Source organism: Schistocerca gregaria, chromosome 7 (genome assembly GCF_023897955.1).
Source record: "Schistocerca gregaria isolate iqSchGreg1 chromosome 7, iqSchGreg1.2, whole genome shotgun sequence".
NCBI classification, from domain to species: Eukaryota; Metazoa; Arthropoda; class Insecta; order Orthoptera; family Acrididae; genus Schistocerca; species Schistocerca gregaria.
The window spans coordinates 75,979,680-76,003,678 of NC_064926.1; the positions used below are offsets into that span (position 1 = coordinate 75,979,680).

The window sequence follows — 23,999 nt, forward strand, 5'->3', positions numbered from 1 at the left end:
TTGTGCCACATCATTCACCTTATCCGCACACCATTTTGAGTGGCGTGACTATGAGCAGTGAACATTCACACATTCCGTCTGACGTTCGACATCATTTTTCACACTGTGCTTCCGGACAGACAGCACCTCCGCAGCCCCCCTGCAACAGGTGGCTCTGAATCTGATCGTACATCGAGCTTTCTGCAGACTAACATGAGTTTTCCAACTTCGAACATTTTCCTCACCTGTCGCCCTTGCACTGGCTCCAGTCGAACTTCCACTACCGTTCTTGGCACATCTTGGTGCCTCATCTGTGTCGGTCTTTTGTGACACGTCAATCTGAACACACCCGCAACGTGTTGAACTTCTGCAACCGCAATCGACACATTACAGTGTCTCAACCACGCCGGCCTTCCGCGTCGTGACAGATCGTGCTCAACCACAACGCGTCACCTTCATGCTGCCACTCGACCAGCCATCGTTGCCACATACCCTGGAGACACACACTCCTGGAATACTGCAGCAACAGGGGCTCGTTTCAGGCAGTGCCCCGACGATTTCAACTCAGCCTGTTCTTCCGAACATTCTACAATGCTTACCGATGCTGTCGGCGTTCAATCCCGACAGGGCAACAACATGCTTAAAAATTGTGGACGAAGTGTTTCAAACTCAACGTATCAAACAGATTTCTGTGCCTCATCACCCACTTGCACGACCAGGAGGACTTGATTGCTGACCTGGTAGACACCCCGGACTCAGCTACCCGGTACACTCGGGCCTAAAAGACAGTTCTACGTTGGCTTGCGCACTCAACTGAGACAGCAATATGGCAAGTGCTCCACGTCAAGCAACTAGGCAAGACGAACCTTCTCAACTCTGGAGACGGCTACATGCCCTGGTCAGTGCCGATCTACTCTCTGACACAGCTCTCCTCGCCCTCTGGTCAGATAAACTATCTCCCCACATCCGTTTTGCTCTGGCTCAAAGGTCTCCTAAACCTGTCGAGCAAAGAATGACAATTGCTGACAAGCATACTTCACTGCAAGCCGTTATTTCAACTAAACTACAATGCTCGGGTTCAACTTCCCACGTCACCTCACTCTTCACAAACTGCAAACTCGAGTGGATTTTTTAGTCTGCAAAACTCACTTCCCCTGTGCTCCGTCAAGCAAACCCCCCCTCACCCCCCGTGGCACGGTGGTCCAGGCTCATCTCATCCATACATGCTCGTCTCTATCGATGACGTTACAAGAATTAAAGCACAAGTGCCTTGTCGAGGTTGAAAATGTCGCTCGCCTACGCAAGGAAAACTTCGAGCTCTCCCTCCGGCTCCACAAAACTCAGTTCCAGCTCTCCAACGCAGCAAAGGAATTACAGACACTGCAGCAAGGACAAAGCAAGGTAAGTAAGTGCATTGAATCTGCTTGTAGTCCCAGCAATCGAGTCTTTGCGTGCTTACCTCCCGCTACCCCTCACAACTGTGCTATCAAGTCTACCACAACATGTACTGACAGTTCCACAGGACCACCCCCCCCCCCCCCCCCTACACGGCAGCAGCATTTGACACTCAGCTAGACATGAGTGCGCATGCGTGACGAGCATCACGTGTTCCCGAACTGACAGCTCCTACCCCTCCCCTCGTGGACAGCACCTTAAACTATGCAACTTCGGCTCCTGTGCACCACCGTGTGACTGCAACTGACAAAACAAACAGTGCACTTGCGCCTAGCGCTTCGCCAACGACTGTGCTGCCACAGGCCGTGCCCTTGGACAATGGACTCACTAACGCTTTGCGAGCTCTACCGAGCTCACCCGACCATAATGTCACTGCTTCGAGCTGGCAGCCATCTTGTCACGTTGACTCCTGGGCCTCGGCTCCCGTCGGATCTGCCGAGTGGTTCCGAACACCACGACCACCCCTCGCCTGCCCCGCCCGCAACACACTGTACACAAACCACCTCTTGTGCCGCCAGCAACATTTCTGTCATCACCAGTTTCATGGTTCACAAGCTTCGCCTGATGCCAGGCCCCCCGATCTCCAGTAAACCATGTCGACTTTGCCCCAAGTGCCTCTCCAACCTTAAAAAGCAGATTTCTGAACTTCTAAGCTCCGGCATCATTGAACCCTCTGCCAGTAGCTGGTCTACGCCCATTCATATGAGACCCAAGAAAGACGGGTCCTGGCGCATGTGTGAAGACTACCGTCGACTAAATGCACAAATAATTATGGACACCCGATATTGCTGACTTTGCCAGTTCCCTCGCAGGAGCAACCACGTTCTCGGTCATTGATTGCAAACGGGTCTACCACCAGATCCCCATGGCAACTGAAGACATCGAGAAGACAGCAATCACCACCCCAATCGGGTTATTTCAATTTCGATTCATGCCCTTCAGTCTGAAAAACACTACCCAGCCCTGGCAACACTTCATCAACGAAGTGCTATTCGACCTAAAATTCTGCTTTGCATACCTTGATGACATTCTTGTGTTCAGCTCCTCTGTCGAGGACAACATTTGACATGTGCAAACTGTTATGAACACTCTCACGGCAGCAGGCATCGAGACCAACCAGGACAAATTGCAGCTACATCAACCCGCTGTCACTTTTCTTGGTTTTCGGGACTCTGCCGACAGCATTTCACTGCCCCCCTGAGAAGGCACAAATGATACTAGACCTACACAGACCTTTGTCACTCAAAGAGCTCTGGCACTTTCTGGGGATGATTAATTAATATCGCCGACATCTACCTCGGGCTGCGGCGATTCAGGCTCCACTGACGGATGCCTTGGCAGGCACCCACACTTCTGGATCTTGGACCGTTCCATGGACCCCTGCTATGACTGACTCTTTCACCACCCTCAAAAGTCTTCCTGCCGAGGCCTGCACCATTGCACATCCTCATCCCAATGTGCACCTTTCATCACCACAGACGCGAACGATACTGCCATCGGCACTGTCCTTAGCCAGACAATCAACGACCAGACTTCACCTCTGCAGTGCTTCTCACAAAAGCTCACCAACACACAACAGAAATATTGTGTGTTTGACAGGGAGTTGCTCGTGGTCTACGAAGCAATCAAGCATTTTAAGACTGATGTTGAGGGACGCCCTTTCTATGATTTAACAGACCACAAGCCCCTGGCTGCGGCCATTACAAACCCACCAGCAGACCTACCTCCTCGCCTCTTCAGATACATGGACTTCATATCTCAGTTCACCACTGATGTCAGAAACATAAAGGGTGCTGACAATATAGTTGCTGATTTCCTTTCGCGAGTCGATTCTGTTCATTCACTGTTAGACCTCTCTAAACCGCCTAACCTCCAACCTGCCGACAAGGTCACACAAGACCTGATTTCAGACTCTACCTCTTCACTAAGTCTGCACCACCTTCCCTGGCATTTCTGGTGAGATCTGGTGCGACGACACTACGGGCACGTTACGTCCCCTCATCCCAACTACGCTCCATCAAGCTGTCTTCATCGCACTGCATAATTTAGCCCACCCCGGTGTTCGTGCATCCGCCCGCCTCGTTGGGGAGCGCTTTGTGTGGAATATGTCAACATGGACTGCCAGCAATGGGCACAATCCTGCATCGCGTGCCAACGCTGCAAAGTACACAAGCACACTTCACCCTCCCTCGGAGCCTTTTCAATCCCGCCTGGGTGTTTCCAGCATATTCATATTGGCATTGTCGGCCCTCCCCCTCCCCTCTAAAGGCTTTTGTTATGTCCTCCCGTCTATCGACCAAACAACTCGCTGGGTCGAGGCTGTCCCCCTCCCAAATATTATAGCAGAAACTGTTGCTTGAGCTTTCGTTGAGTCATGGGTATCGCGTTTCGGATGTCCAGCTATCATCACAAGTGATCAGGGCAGACAATATGAGTCAGCCCTATTCAATAAGATTTGTAACATATGCGGCATCTGGCGCATCCATACCACAGCGTTATCACCCGCAAAGTAATAGGCTAGTTGAGCGCTGGCACCACACTTTCAAGGTGGCTCTTCAACGCCAAGACTCTCTATGGACAGAGACCCTTCCCCTTGTGCTACTCGGCATTCATGCGATCTATAAGGAAGACCTCAAGGGCACAATGGCCGAGTTCATATACAGCCAGAACATCGTTCTCCCTTGTGAACTTGTGAGCCCTTCCGCTTCTCTCCCTCAGTCTGACTTACCTTCCTTCCTGGACCGCGTCAGATGCCACTTCATCAACCTCCAAATCCCTCTGCCTGCCAACTACTCCCACCCTAAGGTTCATGTCCCGAAATCTCTGGACAACTGTGAATATGTCATGCTCCGAGATGACACTGTCCGTGCTCCCCTCCAACCTCCATATACCGACCTGTACCGAGTTCTCCGGCGCTCAGCCAACACCTATGACATCCAGACAAAAGATTCAGCTGTCACAGTCTCTATCTACACTCTTAAGCCTGCTCATGTGGAGCCTTCTTCTACCCCGCTTCAGGCCATGACCACACCACTCACTGTTGTGGCTCATGACGCTCCGACCACTCCCTCCAGGTCGGAATTACACACTCAGTTGAGTGACCTCCAACTCCATTCGTTGAGCTCTCCTCCAACCTTGGTCGTTACTCCGGCCTCACGCACTCCGTCGAGTGACCCCATGCTCCCCATGTCGAGCTTACCTGTCATTACGCCCTACCCACCAGGCCCTTCGCCCGTCCCTTTGACCTCTGCCCCTTCGCCTGCCTCACCCTGTCGACGTTTCTCACGCCCCCCCCCCCCCCCCCCCCCCAATCTTGAACGTACCCTCGCTCAAGGTGTTTGTGTCTGTACCCCCGGACATAATCCACGACATCTCTATACTACTACGTGACGATACACTGTCATGTGTTGACCTTCATCCGGTGCTCGTGACACAACCTCCGCCATTCCCTGCAACCTGGTGAACTGTGTTCCCTCTCGCCCAACGTCGACCTGGACATGCTTCGTGTGTTCGCCATGCCCACCAGAGACAGCATCATTGTCGCTCCATTCCTCCCCCACAAACCGCCAGCCTAACTGTCACCGCTCAACTAGTATGATGCCCGGCGTGCTTCAACGACTTCCAGATTCGATGGCCGGGCCTTCCTTCACGACATCTACCCACTCAGCTCCCCGACGACGCTGTCGAGCTGACTTTGGTCCGGCTCCTGCAGACCACCCCTATCGACGCCATAGTCACCCGACTCTCCCAGCCTCTCAACAGTACTCAGTACTGCGGGAGGGAGCGGGGGGGCTATGTGGCGCTGATGAGGTCAACACCAGTATCGATCCGAGTATCGTCTTTGAACTAAACTAAACATTATCTTTATGCAGTTCCGCCATCCAGTTCTTTGTAAGAGGTGAATAAATGAACTCCTGATAATAAGGTGTTGTTTGGTGTAACTGACCCGGGCATCCACCTCACTCTCAAATAGGGCAAGGAGTCGGTTTACTAGTTTTTTGTTAGACACAATTTCTTCAGGTCTAGTTGTCCTGAAGATTCTGTATACCATTTGGCTTATATCGCTGATCTTCATCTCAACTACTTCACCGTCAGTTTGAAATTGTTCTCAATTACATTTAGCTTTCACTTTCTTTGCTTTCACTTTCATGTCCTTCCAAATTCCTTTAAGCTGCACTTGTGATCTTTGTGCAAGAGTTTATGCATTGTATTCAACGTGTATTTTTCCCAAGCATCCTTTTTTCTTTTTAGCATGTTGACATAATGCTTTTTAGATTCAGTAGTAGTTATGTGACTTCATTATTTCAGCAAACCACTCTTTTTTTATTTTCTGATATGTTTTTTTAATGTTTCTTGGCTACCTCCATGTTGCTTCTAGCTCGTATCTCAAACTGCCACTTAAATTAATACATGTCCCCCATCAACATTGGACGTTGGTAGCTGTAGGTGGTGAGGTTAACAATAGATTCATCCATTAATAGCATATTTCTTTTTCAGATCTTATCATTACTTAGGACAATAGCAATTATATTTCCCAATTTTAATAATTCAATTTAATAATCCTTTCTAGCTTCTACAATTATAGTGCTAAACATAAAATTATGCAAAAGGCGATTCTATGATGTCTGCCGACAATAAATATTATCCGAAAGAAAATGTAAGCAGAAATGGCTTACTTCTTTAGGGAAAAGGTGTTACTACTTTAGTTACAACTCAAGAGGTAAATAGAAATTGAGCTCTCTAACAGTTACTAAAAAGAGTATATTACTACAGAAGTAATTTACTAAAGTAGTCCAGACTAAAGTAGTAAGAGTTACTACAATAGTAATTTATACTCGTTTGCTGCTCGCCACCCATAGTATTAGAATTGTATCACATAACAATGACCAGCTTTATCCATATTTATAAATTCACTGAGAGCATTCACTAGTGATGGCTCCCAAACAAATATTAAACAATTTAGTAATATCTAACTTAAGCTTTATAAGGTTGATACTTAGCAACATAGTCACTTGTTTCAAACGAGGAGGAGGAGGAGGAGATTAGTATGTAACATTCTTGTTTCAAACAACAACCACTATCTATGTGTCAGGTAGGTACTCCTTGGACAACCCTCACACCTGTGACGTAGCAGAAGAATAATGTTAGACAGTAAAACAATCACAGTCATAATGTGTTTTTCTCAGTACAAGACATTCTGAAGTCACTAGTTTGTATGGAAAAATAAGTTATGGCACAGCTACTAACTACAACATTATTACGATTTCTGAATACTGTCTGCTGTCATTACTGGCTTCAACTTTACAGGATGAACTACTAATGAGCTATTGACTCTTTTGATCAACACTGCAACAGTGAAATTCTAAAGAAATTTCTTATGAAAACTTGCAAGTTCAGGAGACCACTCATGATGAAAACATGTAAGATTTAAAGGTAGCAAACAGATCTGAACTCTTTTAGGATGTCCATACTGATACTGGTATCAGTGACCATGAGGCAATTGTAGCAACAATGATTACGGAAGTACACAGGGTAAACAAAACAAGTAGGACGATTTATGTATTTGCTAAGTTAGATAAAGAGAGAGTTGTGTCACATCCAAAAAAGGAACTCAAGACATTTATCTACGGGCAGCGGCATTAGAAGACTGTGGTTCAAGTTCAAGCCTAGCAGAGTAGATCATTATAATATGGATCCTCCACATATGCAGTAGTTGGAAATAAATTTCTAAAGAAATAGGACTTTCTGCAAAATATGTGTAAGACAAAACATAGTGCTAGAAATAGAAGGATACTGAGTGAAACAAGTTTTGCTATCAGATGTACAGTGTGTGAAACCTTCAGTGACTAACATAACAGAATGTTATTGAAAGAACTCTCAGAAAAGCCAAAGAAATTCTAGTCATATGTAAAAGCTATCTGTAGCACCAAAAGTTAGTGTATGGACATTAATGGATGAAATACCATTTTACAGACTATAAGACACTTTGAGATATAAGATGCACCTTAATTTTTAAGCAATTTTTTAAAAGAAATGACATTTTTACCATCATTATTAGTGGATTGCAAAGCCAGACAGAAAAATATTAGTTTATAAAACTAAACTGACTTTTAAAATCCCTGAAAATCATCATCTGAACTTTCTTCTTCTTCCTCCTCTTCAGCATCACTGTTGTGCTCTTCACACATAAGATGGTCTTCACTGACACCAAGAATGTTACATATGACGTACTTCTTGAATAATGTCTTCTCTCATTCTAGACCGTGACTGTTTTATCTACTGACACACTTGGTTGACTGTATGTCCTTTTAAAGCTCCCTTTGGCATGAGTTCATGTTGGGTTTCACCCATCATCCACTAGTTACATTTCTATTTCATGTACACTTTAAATGGTTTATTTATCGAGACATCAAGAGGTTCCAATAGTGAAGTAAGTCCTCCCAGAATAATGGCAAGCTCTGTTTTTCCCTGTGTCAATTTCTCTTTCACAGAATTTTTCAAATGGCTAGTAAACTGATCTAGCACAGGAAGAGCGTTTGTCTTCAATAAAGCACCTTTACTCCTCTCCCACACACTGTTATCTCAACCGAACCCTTGTCATGTATGTGAACAATAACGCCTGGCGGTATTTCAGAAGGTTTTGGCATTGTTTTGTGTTTGAAAATTATCACTGTATTAGGATGAGTGCTATTAGCACAACATTAAAGGACAACAGCGCAGTGCATTTTTTCATGTCCACTTGTTTTTATAGTTACAGTTTTAGCACTTTTCATCGTAACAGCCGCATGGTCATTAGTCTGTTTTTCTGTATTCACGCATGTCTCAGATTAAAATCAGAAGCCAAAAGAATCCTATTGCCTAAAATGCGGGGAAGGAACAAAATAGGTAAAACTAAGTGTGTACCCACACTGAAGGAGAAAATGAAAGTAGCAAGCCAAAAGTGAAAGCATTAGCTAACAGGACGAAAATGGAAGACAGTGTTAAAAAGATATAACAGACAGACTGGTCTGGTCAATCACAAAAATAAAAAAGGATGAGCCAAGCACTCTGCAACACACTAAAGTCTGCAGCCTAACAACACAAAACACGAGAAACACAGATGGTGAAAACACAAACATCAAGTCAGACAGATAGCACCAGAGGGAGCAAGGAAGAGTTAAAATGCAAGTAGGGTGAAGGCCTGGGAAAGAAGGCCAGATGCCCACCTGTGACCCACAGTAACACAGAATTGGGTCCTCATGACATAGGAGGTGACCATGAGTCAGCTAAGTATGGTTGATGTGGAGCCGGCAAAGGACAATGGAGTCCTTGCGAGAGGCTTGCATGGAGGACCTCTATACATTCGTCGTCTTCTTTACTATACGTAACTTATTCGGTAAAGTCAGGGAGCACCATTCTGTGTACCAGAGCCCAAAAACCTTGTAGTGTAATACCAATCGAATATCAGATTCCAATATGCTGATCTCCAGACTCGGTCAGCAAGTTCACTTCCCAGGATTCTGACATGTCCCGGGGTCCATACAAAGACCACTGACCATCCATTTTGTTTGAGGACATAAACGGGCACTTAGATGGCCATTGCCAAAGAATGTTGAGGGTACCACTGGTCAAAGCTTGTAAGGCACTCAAGGAGTTGCTAAAAATGAGCAATGATTGCCTGGCACAGCAATGGGTATGCTCAACAGTGTGAGAGATGGCAGTCAGCTCTGCAGTGAAAACACTGCAGCCATCTGGCAAGGATCACTGTTCAGTGTGTCCTGCACGAGCATAAGCAAACCCAACATGACCGTCAACCATCGAGCCATCCGTGTAAACTACCTCTGAATCCTAGGTTCCTCAAGAAAAGAGAGAAACAAGTAGCAGAGGGCTGCAGATTGAACAGTGTCTTTTGAGGCTTACGATAGGTCCAGACAAAGCTGTGGTTGCACTGTAAGCTATGGAGGTGTATATGAGTGGACCCAGACGAGGTGGTAGAGGGGAAGACTCGAGTTCAGTGAGAAGGACTGGACACAGAATGCAACTGTAATCCGTCATCTGGGCCACGTAATCCGTCATCTGGGCCACCACTGCAGGAGATGAATCTCCATGTTAGGGAAAACAAGACAGAAATTTATGTGAGATGTGAATGTATATTGTATAATTGGCAAGCAGCAGTTGTTGCCTGATCAATAATGAAGGGCCCAGTTTTCACGAGTATGCTGTTCACAGGACTCATTCGGAAACTTCCCGTAGCAAGTTGAACCCCACAGTGGTGTATAGGGTCCAGCATCCACAATGCTGAATGTGATGCTCAACCATATGGAAGGCTCCCATAACCAAGACAAGAGCTGTGTACTGCTGCAACACTGTAGGGTGATCTGCACTCCAGTCAGTGTAACTCAGGCATCAAAGAATGTAAAGTGCTGCCAGTACTTTTGCTTAAGCTGACGAAGATGGGGAAGCAGAGTTAAGCAGGTGACAAAAGCCAGTCCCAAACAGCAATAAAAGTCCATTACATTAAGTAGATGGTAATCAAGATAAAGCTGTGGTTGAGGGTGGTTCTGTACAATGGCAATGGAAGTGCATGACGCAAGCCTTGGCAGCTGTAAACTGAAAGCCATGAGTGAGGGACCATGACCGTGCCTTTCAAACGGCTCCCTCCTGCAATCAATGTTCAATCACACCAATAGCAGATGAGCAAAAGGAATAACAAAAATCACCAGCACAGATGAAGAGTGGAACATTCAGTACAGAGCCTGCGGACCTCACTCTCTTTGATACAGGAGGGGTCGATGAGGGGGGGGGGGGGGGGGGGGGGGGGGGGGGGCTGTGTGCACCTGAACTCTGAAGATGCAATGTGACAAAAAGTTCTGTACAAAAACCAGGAGCAGGCCCCAGAGGCCCCACTAGTGCAATGCAGCAGAGCTGGGGTGTTGCCAAGTGGTATCATAGCTCCATAACATGCTTACTTTAAGACAAACCTTATTTTTAGGAGTAAATAAATATTTGTCATCATCTACCATTTTATGGATTTTAGTTTGAAATTTCAGTAGTGGGTCCTTATTAATCACGGTGATGTCATTTTCCTGACAAAATTCCATAATTTTAGATGTATAGTCATTTTCGGTAATAACTATGAGAGTATTGTCTTTGTGATAATCAATTTATTTGTAACTAATTTATTGTTAATAGCTTTAAGAATTCCTATTTCGTGTTTTCTTTCATTAGAACCTCTGTCTATTTCTTTCTGTAAAAGGTCTTTTGTTTTTAATGCAATTTTGTATGTGTCATGTATATCTAATTTAGCTTTTTTTCCAGCCATGTTCACTTCTGCAATAACTCGCTTTCTATTGTTTTCATTCATCTGTGGGGGCATATTACATTGTTCTACTGATTCCAATTTCAGATTAATTTGTTCTTTTATGTGTGACTGTATTTTCTTTTCATTGATCTCTAAAATATTTCTCCTGCTCTGCTCTATCTTCTGATCAAAAATGTTGAGAATGGTACCGAATATCAAAGATGTTAAAGAGTTCCCTATTTCTAGGTGCAACTTATCATCCTAACATTCAATTAGTCTTTCATTTTAAAGGCCATCTTAATTTCATTTAATGAAAGAAAATGTGAAATAGAAATAGTTAATGCTATTAACAATAAATTAGTTACAAATAAATTGATTATAACAAAAACAGACAAAGGCAACACTCTCATAGTTACTACCGAAAATGACTATACATCTAAAATTATGGAATTTTGTCAGGAAAATGACATCACCGTGATTAATAAGAACCCACTACTGAAATTTCAAACTAAAATCCGTAAAATGATAGATAATAATGAGTATTTATTTTCTCCTAAAGATAAGGTTTGTCTTAAAGTAATGAACCTACAATTACCTAGGCTTAGACCCCAAATTAAGTTACACAAGCAGGTTGGCCTATACGCCCTATAGTCAACAATATAGGATGCCAATCACATAACCTTAATAAAAAAACTGAATAGATCTTAAAACAGTTTTATATACATATGAAGGAAACTTTTCTGTCAAAAATAGTTATGAAGTAGCAACAAGTTTGCATAATGTTGCTATACCAATAAATGTTAGATTTGCTACATTAGATATTAAAAACATATACACCAGTGATGGAAACAATTGAAATAATTAAGCATGTTATGGAACAACAAATTTTCTCTAATCATAGCGAAATAGCAGAACTAATTGGTCTCCGTGAGGTTACATTAGGTTTCAGTTACTTTTCCTTTAACAATCAAATATATCAACAAAAGTATGGCCTAGCTATGGGCAACTCATTAGCAGGAACCTTAGCCAACATCTTTGTCAATAATAAGGAAGTCATATTTCTTAGAGACCACCCACACATGTACAAAAAAATCATATACTACAAAAGATGGATGAAATAAATAACCTGACGAACATGCTGAATGATATACATCTGAAACTTAGTTTTACAGTCAAACATGAACAACAGAAGACTATAAATTATTTGGATCTCACCATTTCCAATGTTAACGGACAAAATATGTTTAGTATTTATAGAAAACCTACCACAACAGATGCTATTATTTATGCTAGATCATGCCATCCTAACAGAAATAAAAGAGCTTTCTTCTTTTCCATGTTAAATAGACTGAACAGGATACTGCTGGCACCACATCAAAGACAGAAAGAAATTAATATATTGAAGCAAATAGCAATAACTAATGGACATGAATCAACTATAGTAGAGACACTACTATGTGAAAAACAGGCAAGTCAACCTCAGTGAACCAAGAAGAGGATTTTTTCGAAAATGCAATATATGGGTAACATATCTGATAAAGTGAATAGACTTTTTAGAAACTCAAGACATCACAACAGCCTTCTCCTCAAACACCCTTGGCAATAGTTTACGACATGGTACAGAAGATTCCGAATGTAGGATACTCACCAAACCAGGAGTCTACAAATTGATATGTAAGAATTGCAAGAAACTTTATTTTGGGCAGACTGGCAGAAACTTCAAGACAAGGTTTAAAGAACATACTTTACGATCATCATGCAGTAAATCAGTTTTTGGACAGTACCTAGATACAGAAAAACATGCTGAAATGAATACTAATGAAGATTTAAAGATACTACACATAGTCCAATGATGGAAGTCTTAGGAAATTGGGAGATATTCATACATCATAAACAATTTCGAGCCTTTCTAAAGTATTATTTGCATGCAAAGATGATACTTTTCCTTTCTTGTAATTTTGACAATTACCATTATGCATTCCTTTTTAACTCTCATCCATAAGTTTTCTAGTTACATGACATCTAACTATGACCTTAAGACATTTACTTTAAACTTTACACAGTTTTATGATAATCCTATGTGGCATTTAGTGCTACGGTGTCCTAATGATGATGTCCATACCATAAACCAGTAATGGACATAGCTGATACTTCTCCCAGCATAATGTACAGTTCGACAAGTACATAACTACTTAGAAATTATTTTCTTTTATGCAGCTAACAGCAATACGACAACCGACATCCGTTAACATAAAAATCAATACATCATCACTCACTAAATATCGTTTTTTAGTATCATATTAAATATAAAGGCAAAATGCTTGTATTTTTGGCAGACACCTTTATATATAATGTAGGTGGCCAATATCTTTTGCACTATGATGATGCAGCCATTCCAAAGTGTGTATTGATCCTATCTTTGCCTAGGTGACGGACAACAGGGGGCAGCCATATTACGCCGCTGCCATTTCAACAGTGTCCATAGCGCCTCGACTAGGCAACAGATAACATTGTGGCAGAGAGGACAGCCATGTTGGGCTGCTACCATGGCAACAGCATCTACATTACCTGGACCAGAGGTACACTTAAACTTGTTACATTATTAAATAATAGAAATAGGATATAAATAAGCATAAAGTAAATAGAATAAAGACAGGAAACTGTATAGTATATTATGAATGAAGTTAAGGCAACTTACTAACCTTCTTTTATAGGTTTGACGTTGAAAAGTTTTTTCTCGTACTTTTTAATGTTTATTTATGTAACAGTGTTTTTTAAAATGAATACGGTTTCTTTACATTGTAATCTTAACACAAATTGTATTTATACTTCAATTTTTAAGCCTAGACATCTACCATTGGTCACTGCTGGTGGCATTGCTTACACTCATGTGCTCATAGCTTGCTATAGAAACCCAGACATAAGGTAAATTCCTTACAGTCTCCTGCCACACCGTGGTAGATGTGATGCCACCAGCAGTTGACCAGTGGGTAAAACATTATATTTATGCAATCCACTCTTTTAAGATGGTTATCATTAGTTTTGTCTAAGATATATATTGTAATTTCACAGTATGTTTGCCCTGAAGATGGCCCCTGTGATGAGCTGAAACTGGTCATCACTAAATAAATAAAAAACACAATTAAGACTGTTTTCTTAATACTAAGTCAACCTTTTTCTGTTTAGCCTCTTGGTAAGTCAGCCTGTCCATGGTCTTGTACTTCATAATTTTCCTCTCCTTTTGGAGTACCACACAGTCCAGCAAGCAGGGGGAGTGGTGCGCTCCACAGTTGACACAGGTTGGAGGAAGGGCACATGGAGTATTCAGATACAGTGGACATCATCAGTCTCTACATGTGGCATTGGAATTGCACTGGGAAAACACATGCCTGTGTTTCCAGCACTTAAAACACCACACGGGGGGAGGGAAGTATCATTTTATATCTCATTGGTATGCCATCATATTGAACCTCTTCAGGTAATGGATCACCCTCAAAGGCCAAGATGAAGGCACCAGTAGCAACCCTATTCTCTTTAGATCCCCTATAGACATGCCACATGAAGTGATCACTCTGTCACTCTAAATTGGAGCATAGCTCATTGTCAGACTGCAACAGGAGGTCTTGATGAAAAATAATCCCCTGGACCATGTTTAGGGTTTTATGGGGAGTGACCAAAATGGGAAAATCACCCAGCTCGTCACAAGCAAGCAATGCCCATGAGTGGACTCGAGATATTGTCTGAATCAGGACTGACCCATTGCGTATTTTGGACAGCACCGCCATTTTCCCAAACTTATCCTCTAGGTTTTCTATAAATAAAAAATAAATAAAAAAGGCATGCCCTGAAATTGAGGGCAGCAATGCAAAAGCAGGAATATTAATCTTCATTTTCAAGTGTTCCTTTACTAAGGAAGACATACATGTACCACCCAGTTCACTTCAGTTTAAAGACAGCAGTGTTAGTGGCATTGAAAAACAGCTAAAATTGCTAAAATTAAACAAGGCACTAGGGCCTGATAGTACTCCTTTCAGATTCTACACAGAATTTGCAGCTGTGTTAGCCCCATTTTAACTGTAATATACCATAACTCCCTTGGGGAGGGGGCTGTCTCCAGTAATTGGAAAAAAAGCACTGGTCACACCCATCCACAAGAAAGTGAGCCACAAAATTACCATCCAGTCGCACTCATTTCCATATGTTGTACAAACATAGAAAATATAGTACTCCTTTCAGATTCTACACAGAATTTGCAGCTGTGTTCAGAGAGAATGAACTCCTCCACGACAACCTGCACAGGTTCCAAAAACACTGATTGTGCAAAATCCATCTTGCACTTTTCTCACATCACATCCTGAAAGCCATGAATCAATGACACCAAAGTGTGTACACACAGACAAGGGGAGAAAAAAAATTCTGGATTTTTCCTGATTAAAAACATCATTTCTCTACGTGAAAATACACATTTCCCAGGTTAAGAGATACACCTGGTGAAGTATATTTTTTCCATGTTAAGTGACAATATACTTTCCTTTGCAGCTGAAAAAGTAAGTAATGCTTTGAACTGTGAAGGTTTTATACACCTGCATAGAACTCCCCAGAACTTCAGGAAATGAAACCCATCAATAAATAGCACTTTTTGGAAACTTCTCTGATGAGCAGCAACATTCATGCTGCATATTTTTTTATTATGAAAATATAAACACGAATTCAACCAAATACAACACAACAGCTTGCGAAGCAATGAAATCCTGAATGCTATGCACATTTGTCACCCAGTCATAGCTTATGTCACGTTGTCTTGCCATCCAAATATAGCAGATATTCAGAGCATAGAGCATAGAGCCAATAGCAGCATTACTGTTAAGTAGTGCAAACACAGAAATATTAAAAGTTAATTGTGAAATTATATACATATAGTATACTTACACAAAATGAATCAAGTATCACCTCACTACTGAAGTCACACTGCATTATGCACACATCTGGCACATATAACTGGATAGATAAAAAATCTGCACACCAAGTGACAACAGGAGAAAACACATATAAGTTAGGGAAATGTGCAAGCTTTCGGAGCCAATCACGCCTTCTCGCAGAAGGGCTGAAGGGGAAGGAAAAGGGATGAAGGAAAAGGACTGGTGAGATTTAGGAAATGGAGAGAGTTATAAAAAAATCGCCTAGAATCCAGGGTCAGGGGAGACTTACCACATGGGATAAGGAAAGACTCCACTGACCCAGGTTCTGAGCGACAGTGAAAATGGGCGAAGATAAACAATTGCAGAGGAAAAACAGCCGAGTATACAATTTGAAGGCGGGATTGCAATCAGATGTTTTTATTTTTTGCAGTGATTAATGTACCTATGGTTAGTCGAATGTACAACTGATAAAAACACAAAATATTTCCCCATCCATTTCACATGGCAGAGTTATATGTGTTATCTACTTACACCAAAAAAAGTGTGATATACATAAATCATTGCCATATTTAAACATCATTTTTTGTCTTTTTTGGCACAATTAGTTACTTACTTTATGACATTTTCGTACTGAAGTCCTTCATGTGCAACAAGGTAGCCGCCATAATACAGGGTAAACGCATATGTAAAAAATGGTCCACATTGCCCCAAAGCAAACACCAATCCTCTAGCTCTGGTTTTTATTCTTGTAGTTTTATGGCATTCTGCAAGAGCTGCTGTATATTTTTCCAAGAAGGTGATCTCACTTCCCAGACTGACCACTGTTCGAATACTGGAAATGGCTTCTACAGCAATCTGGAAAACACATACAGTTGCTGAACAACAAATCATATTTCTGATCAAATTCAAGTAACACACGAAATTTTGTAGTTGATGTTTCAGAAACATGTAGGTTTACAAATTAAAATTCATAGTTAAATAAACGCTGGTGACAGTCTTCTGTCACACTTTCACTTACACAGTATATCTAGTTAAACTCTTCTTGTAAACACAAAGTTTCATTTTTATGTAGAGCAAATATTATCTTTACCTTTGATGCTCCTTCAAGGGCCTCCTTTTCATGAAGACCTTGCCCCCGCATATGTCGTGACTCCAGATAAACACCAATGAAGACAATGGGAACTGCAAGTACAGCCACAAGTGCAAGTTTCCAACTATAGTATACTGCAAGTGCAAATCCAATTACAAGAGTTGAAGTTGACTGGAGGATAGTGCTTATACGACTCCCTGTAGCCTGTGTAAAAACAAAATTTTATGTTAGACACACTAAATGAAGACAGTTAAAAAATAACATACATAATACAGCATTCATCAATTTTTTAAACATATGTAATGAATTTTATTGGTGATATACTAATGCAGAGTGTGATAACAGCATTAATCTTTCACTTGTAATTGTTCTTCTTCCCTATATTTCTGCAAAAGGTTGGGTACTACTGCTTGCATAGTGGATCAATGTATATGTTGTATCCCATGGTGAAGGTTACAGCTGAGAAGAATAAGAGTGTGAAGAAGAGAAAACAGAAATTTATCTGGGTAAGATGGTAGATTGCAATTTATGTAATGACAGAGAAAAACCTAGACAAGCGTTCCAAGATTTCCTTAAATGTTTGTATAGTTCAAGGTACGAATCAGAAACAAAGATAGTTAATAATGAAGATAATTACAAGTCATTCAGTATATGAAGTAAGTGAGTTACGCCCACTGTCTCAAGTCAGCAGTGCCAGCAGTCCAATCTGGCCACATCAGCAGTTCAGTCCCTGCTGTTTAAGTTGACAGTACCAGCAGTTTCATCTCAGCACTCCCCACCAGAAGATCATGTCCAGTTTATTGTGGTCTTCACCAGCAGTATGTCAATCATCATGCGCCAGCAGCACTGGTCCAGTGACATCCCAGATCTTCATGCCGCCGTCTACCATGGCTCTGGTCCCCGTCATGTAGGTGCATCACACAGGAGAGAGATTTCTGTTGTATGTAGATTTGTGGATATTCATCCAAGGAGATTATAATTCATTTCTGTTTTATTAATAAACAGTTCTTCTTTCAAAGTGTCTTCAGTCACTCCTCAGTATGAGGATACTTCAATGGCAATGTGGTAATATGTTTTTTTCACTGTTGTTCTGAATCTGTCATTTTTCGTAGGGGAGGCATTTGCTTCTCACATGAGGGACACAAGCATTTATTGTTGTTTTCTCCCCTCTCATCTGCTATCCACTAGTGGCGATGAGCCTGTTTCTCATGTGTGTTATAGTGTGTTTTAACATCGTCTTCTCCCTTCTCATCCACAATCTTTCCATGGTAATGAGTCTGGATCCATGTGTGTTAAAGTTAGTTGTTGTAGCTGACTTCTCTCTCCTCATCCACCATATAGTATGAGAGGCAACGAGAATAAAGGTCTTTGAGTTGAAGTTGCGCATGTAGTATTTCAGTAATCACCTGCCATAGCGGAGAATGGTGATGGGACTATTTTCATGTGTGGTTTATGGTTTTTGCTGTGTGTTAGTTTGTTTGCTGCAGTAGCATTGTGTTCCTCATTGGTTGAGAGGTGGTTTTTTTGTGGTGTATTCCTGATTTTAATGTTGTCACAATCTGTATTCAGCGGTGTTAGTCACTTTCTGCAAATCTTCCAACAGTATCTGTGGGGTCACTCTGGTTGTTCTCCATTCATGTGTTGTTGCCAATGGAATTATCTGTTTATTCTGTTGACCTGTATTGTTTTCAGTGGTTATTTGGTGCCTTTTTCATGATAAAGGATGACAGCCAAAACAGTTGCAGGATAAAAATTTATTAAAATTCTTGACCGACGTTTCAGTATATAGAAATATACCTTCATCAGAAGTAAAAAATCTAAAATTACATCATACAATGGAGATTAATAAAACAATTGTGCCAAAGGTGTCATCAATAATTAAGAACTTTAATAAATTTTTATCGTGCAACTGTTTTGGCTGTCATCTTTTATCGTGAAGAATTTTAACAGTTGCTGTTCCAGCCATGTTTAAAATCTTTTTCATATTTATATGGCAATTCAAGCCCCAAGACAGGCAACATATTTTTGCTTATGGCTTGAGAGTCCTTTTACATTATCATGCATGTCCCACTGGTGGAGGTTTCTTTGCCTCACATCTTTCGGTAACAGGATCAGCAAATTCAGAAACTGCTGCAGGGTATAATTCTGCTCTCTCAGGTTTCGGCTACTACAGCCATATCTTAGAAGACTGCTCCTGCACTTGAACCAATTTATCAAGTGTCCGACAATCATAATGAAGAAGAGGACCTGCACTGTCAACAGGTGGTGTTGCACTTTGTGGCCTACGGCACACAGTTATCCAATGAAGTGCTAATATTCTTGCCAGTCCTCCCCCCCCCCCCCCCCCCCCCATCCTCCTACCAACTATTTTTTACTTTTTTATTTTATGTACTTTTTATGTTTTTGATGCCAAATCCTCATTTTTCTTACTTTTTGCGAGTGCTCAGCCACCTTTTTTTGTAGGCTTCCTATTTCTTTTCTGTAAGCTGGATGCCTAAATTACCTTTGCTAACATAAACGAGAGTAAATATTTCTTCTTAATATTAATTAAAGGAAATGAATCTTCCTCTTCCTAATGGAAAGACAAGTATATTAAAATAAACTGAAATTTGAAGTCTCTCATCTTCATAAGGAAAACATAAAATCTTGTATCCCCTTGAAAGACGTTTTTTAGAACTTAAAACTTCTCTGTGTATTGCATAAGATGTTCAAAAAAAAAAAAAAAAAATAAAATTTGAGGTCTAATTTCTTCATGAGGATGTAGTCCGGTGTGTCTTGCCACAGACTTGATTTCTTTTCTGTACTGTCTCGTGAAAGGATCGAAGACACTCTGGTTCCATTTATCAGTAAGCGTGCAAGGCTGACATCTCTCAATTCCAAACCAATCTTAATCTATTATTGTTCTCTGTATAATTTTATTCCATGATTCTATTTAGGAAGCATGCGTAATTTTTTTTTGTAGTCTTTTGTCCGCATGATATGATGGTGCTGAGTCGTTAGATACACCCAGTAATCTTCTTTGCTTTTATTTTCTGCCTTCAAGGTATAGTGCACAGTGTGCCCTTTTAGCCAGTTAACAGCATTTCTTTTTGTATTAGGATATGGCACTGTGTCTGGAGTCAGAAAATCTGCAGCGGTGAAAATGGTTGGAGATGTTCTGATACGGTCGCTAATTTCTGCTTAACTATATGCCATATGTCCCTTACTCTTTTGCACATGAATCAGTGTTCTTCAGTGTCAAGAGGGTTGCATGACGCGCACAAGGGCGAATTTGTGATATATATAGCATGCAATTTGGAATTAGTTGATATTTTCATGTTGACTACATTATACCAAGTTGCTTTCACCTTAGAGGGTAAGTTCCGATCGTGGATATTTTTCCAAATTGCAGACTAGCCGTTGTCGGGGTATTTGTTTTCAATAATATTTCCTTCCTTTGCTTCCATCAAATATGTATAGATGTCCTTTACTTTCGTCACCTGCTGTTCTGAGAGCCTCGATGAGATATAACTGTACTCAACGAGAAAAGTTTTTAGGTGACAAAGACCAGCTGGTATATGCTGCACATCTATTGGTGGCTGCATGCTTGCTGGAGCAATTTCATTCAGCAAGTGGGCCATTAAACTGTCGGTCATCTGTTTCCATTGCTTGCACATTTGACACACATAATGCTCATGACCTGTAACTGACATCAAAGAGGTTTAAACCTCCTTTCCTAGTGGGGAGTGTTAGTGTATTGAACTTCACTTTGAAAATGTTGCCTTGGCTTACAAAGCCTCCTATCGCGGACAAAATCCTTCTGGCTATTTCTAATGGTATCAGGAAAGCCTGGACAACATAGTTAAGTCTGGATGTTATTTACACATTTACTGGTGTGGTTTTCTGCATCTCGTCCAGTTGCCTCACACTGTTTCCTTGTACAGATGCTCGTACGCTTGCAAGTAGTTTTTTATAATTGACGGCAATAGTGTGTTGGTTGTTGCTCATAAATTCAATAGCCAAACATTTCAATGTGGATACTTCCATCAATTGACCCCGATTTTGCATGCATGTTCCTCTGCCTAGGTTCATGATGCCTGACTTCCTTTTATTTAGTTTGGCACCAGAAGCAAGTTCATATGTGTGTACAATTTGAAGAGCCTTCGCCACTTCACATTCATTTATAACCAGGATGCCCACATCAAAAAATGGTTCAAATGGCTCTGAGCACTATGGGACGTAACATCTTAGGTCATCAGTCCCCTAGAACTTAGAGCTACTTAAACACAAGCACACATCCATGCCCGAGGCAGGATTCGAACCTGCGACCATAGCAGTCCCGCAGTTCCGGACTGCAGTGCCTAGAACCGCACGGCCACCACAGCCAGCTGCCCACATCATCTGCGTAGGCGTTGGACACTATTTTCTTGTTGTTTATACACAATCCTTTTAGGTGGTGCGTGAGTGTCACGAGGAGAGGTTCTATTGCTATTGCGAGAAGGGCCATTGACATTGGGCAACCTTGATGTACGGATCCAGTCAATTCAATCTCTCTACTTAGTTGTAAATAAAATAGAAAGAAACTTCCACATGGGAAAAATATATTAAAAACAAAGATTCCAAGACTTACCAAGTGGGAAAGTGCCGGTAGATAGGCACAATGAATAAAACACACAAACACACACACAGAATTTCGAGCTTTCGCAACCGGCGGCTGCTTCGTCTGGAAAGAGGGAAGGAAAAGGAAAGATGAAAGGATGTGGGTTTTAAGGGAGAGGGTAAGGAGTCATTCCAATCCCAGGAGCGGAAAGACTTACCTTAGGGGGAAAAAAAGGATAGGTGTATACTCACCCACACACACACACACACACACACACACACACACACACACACACACACACACACACACACACACACACACATCCATCCATCCATACATACATACACAGACACAATCAGACCTACTTAGTTGTCCGTTTATCATTATTCGTGCTACACTGTTTTTCAAAATTTGTTCAATAATCCTCACGAATCGTGGTGGGAATCCCATTACTTCCATGATTCCGAGGAGATACTTATGATCTACTCTGTCAAGTGCCTTCTCGAAGTCTAATGACCCAAAAGCACATTTTATTCGGCATTCATTTGCGGTTGATATTATATCCCTATATTCACATATATTCTAATAGATGTTTCTGTCTTTGCCTACACATGTTTGGTACGGGCCAGTTACAGAGTTAATAACCATTTTGTAATCACTGTAGAGTAATGTTACTGGGTGAAGGTTTTCAATTGCTTTGCTAAGTGAGTTTTTAGGAATTAGAACTATGATCCCTTCAGGAAATTCTTTGGGAGCGTCAACATTTCCATTCATGAGTTCGTTGTACATGCATAGCAACTTTCTTTTCATTTGTGACCAGAACACTGGGTAGAATTCCATGGAGATACCATCAGGTCCTGGAGACTTATTTTTAGGACTCTGTGCTATTGTGTCTTTCAATTCGTGCTCTTCTATTTCAGCTTTGAGATTTTCTACTTGATCTGTACTAATTCATCCTGATACGTTTCTAACAAGATCTCGCCGCGCCTCGTCGATGGTAGGTTTGGTAGACATCATATCTGAGATAAATTTCTGAACAGCGTTTTGAATTTCATTCTGTTTTGTGTGACTGGTCCCATCAGATAACTTAACTTCTGTCAGTATTTTTCTGTTCCCTCTTTTATTCTCACACATTACATGGTACATAGCTGTTTCTTCCCCTTCTACAATGTTTTGTATTCTCGCTCTGAGGTTAAAACCTTCTGACTGTCGCCACTTCAGTGCTAAAAGTTTTGCTTTAACTTTCCGAATCCAGCTAAAGTTCTCCATTAATCGTGTGTCCGGGGGTGTACAGGTCTGTAAGGCAGCTAAAATAAAATTCAGTCGCCTTTTTAATCCAGAAACTTTTCTGTCGTGAGTAATCGATCAGCATTCTTCTTATTTTAGGCTTAGCACATTGAAACCACCAAGCTATCGCAGAATTGTATAGCAGGAATAGTTTCTCACATTCTTGCCACACATTAGTAAATGCTACGCGACATTCCTCATCTTGTAGATGTGTAATGTAGAGTTTCCATATGCCCCTCGCTCAGTAAGTCTCTTGTTTTTTCCAAATTTACTGTGGTGATGTATGCGGCGTGGTCAGAAAACATAGTGGGCCAGACCTCAGACTGGAGTACATGGTTCTTAAAGTTGGACAAGATGTAAATTCTGTCTAGCCTGCTTGCTGAGTGACAGGTAAAATATGTGAAACCGCACTGTGCGCCACGGGTATGTTCCCAGGTACCGGTTAACTGCATTTGGTGGACTATTCTTTCCAGTTCTGAGGACTTGAAATTCGGTGTCTGGGGGCATTATTAAGTCACTGCAACTCCTCTACTGTTTTCAAGTTTTGCTATTTGTGTGACACGGATGCCTTCTTTCGTGAGAATTGCGGTTCCCAGCTCTGCACTAATACCGGGGTTTATTATGGCATTGCACCCACATATATTTTCTAATTTAATATATGTTACTTCCTGTAAGAGTAGTACATCAACGACATTTGCGTATAGAAAATCTTGCAGATGTTGTAAATGCAGGGAGGAGCACATATTATTAATGTTCAACATGGCGATTTTGTAGGCCTGTGCTGTGTTCATATTGTCCTATTCATTACCGAAGTCGATATTCATCATACGAAGTGCTGTCGGAGGAAAATTCTTTTTCTCATGTATGTTCCGGCAATGATGTATCCATTGTGTTCAGTTGATCTCTTTGGGCAGGAGTCTGTTCCGTTCCTCCAGTTGCATTCAATTCTTCATCTTGATTCATTTCATCCAATTCATCAGCCCAGGTTTTCTGTTGATTAGCTTTCCGATGTCTTGTTTTCTACATTTCCAGCATCAGGGAAAACCTTGTCTGCATCGAAACTTGCTAGCTTCTTCAATCTCTCGTGTGACGAATGGTCCGTTGACATGTGGCATGGTGTATTTGATTTGGCTTACAAGGGGTCAGGTGCCTGCATACTCGGAACCGGATTACTATGTTGCTCTTCATGCAGTTTGTTGCTAATCTGCTTTGCTTTTTCTGGCAAAGGCGGTGCCAGTTGTACAGCGCCCTTGTGAGCTAGTCTCCTCTTTTTATGTTTCCTCGGAGGACTGACTCTTGGGGAGGTTTCAACATTTTCCATTGCCTCTTCGGTTTCTTGCGCTTGGTCCTGTTCTCTGGGAAGTGATGGGATAGGTTTCCTTGTGATTTTCCAGAGACTGCTCACTCTGA

At 41.6% G+C, this 23,999-nt stretch overlaps 1 protein-coding gene across 1 annotated transcript in view; it reads right to left on the reverse strand.

Annotated features, from left to right (window-relative positions):
• The window catches only part of LOC126281289 (multidrug resistance protein homolog 49-like), a 290,653-nt gene that overhangs the window by 27,472 nt on the left and 239,182 nt on the right, over positions 1 to 23,999 (reverse strand). Inside the window, exons 18-19 of the mRNA XM_049980112.1 lie at positions 16,724 to 16,927; positions 16,247 to 16,488 (exon numbers count right to left, since the gene is read on the reverse strand). Coding sequence (XP_049836069.1) covers positions 16,247 to 16,488; positions 16,724 to 16,927 — 446 coding nt within the window. The remainder of the gene's footprint in view (positions 1 to 16,246; positions 16,489 to 16,723; positions 16,928 to 23,999) is intronic.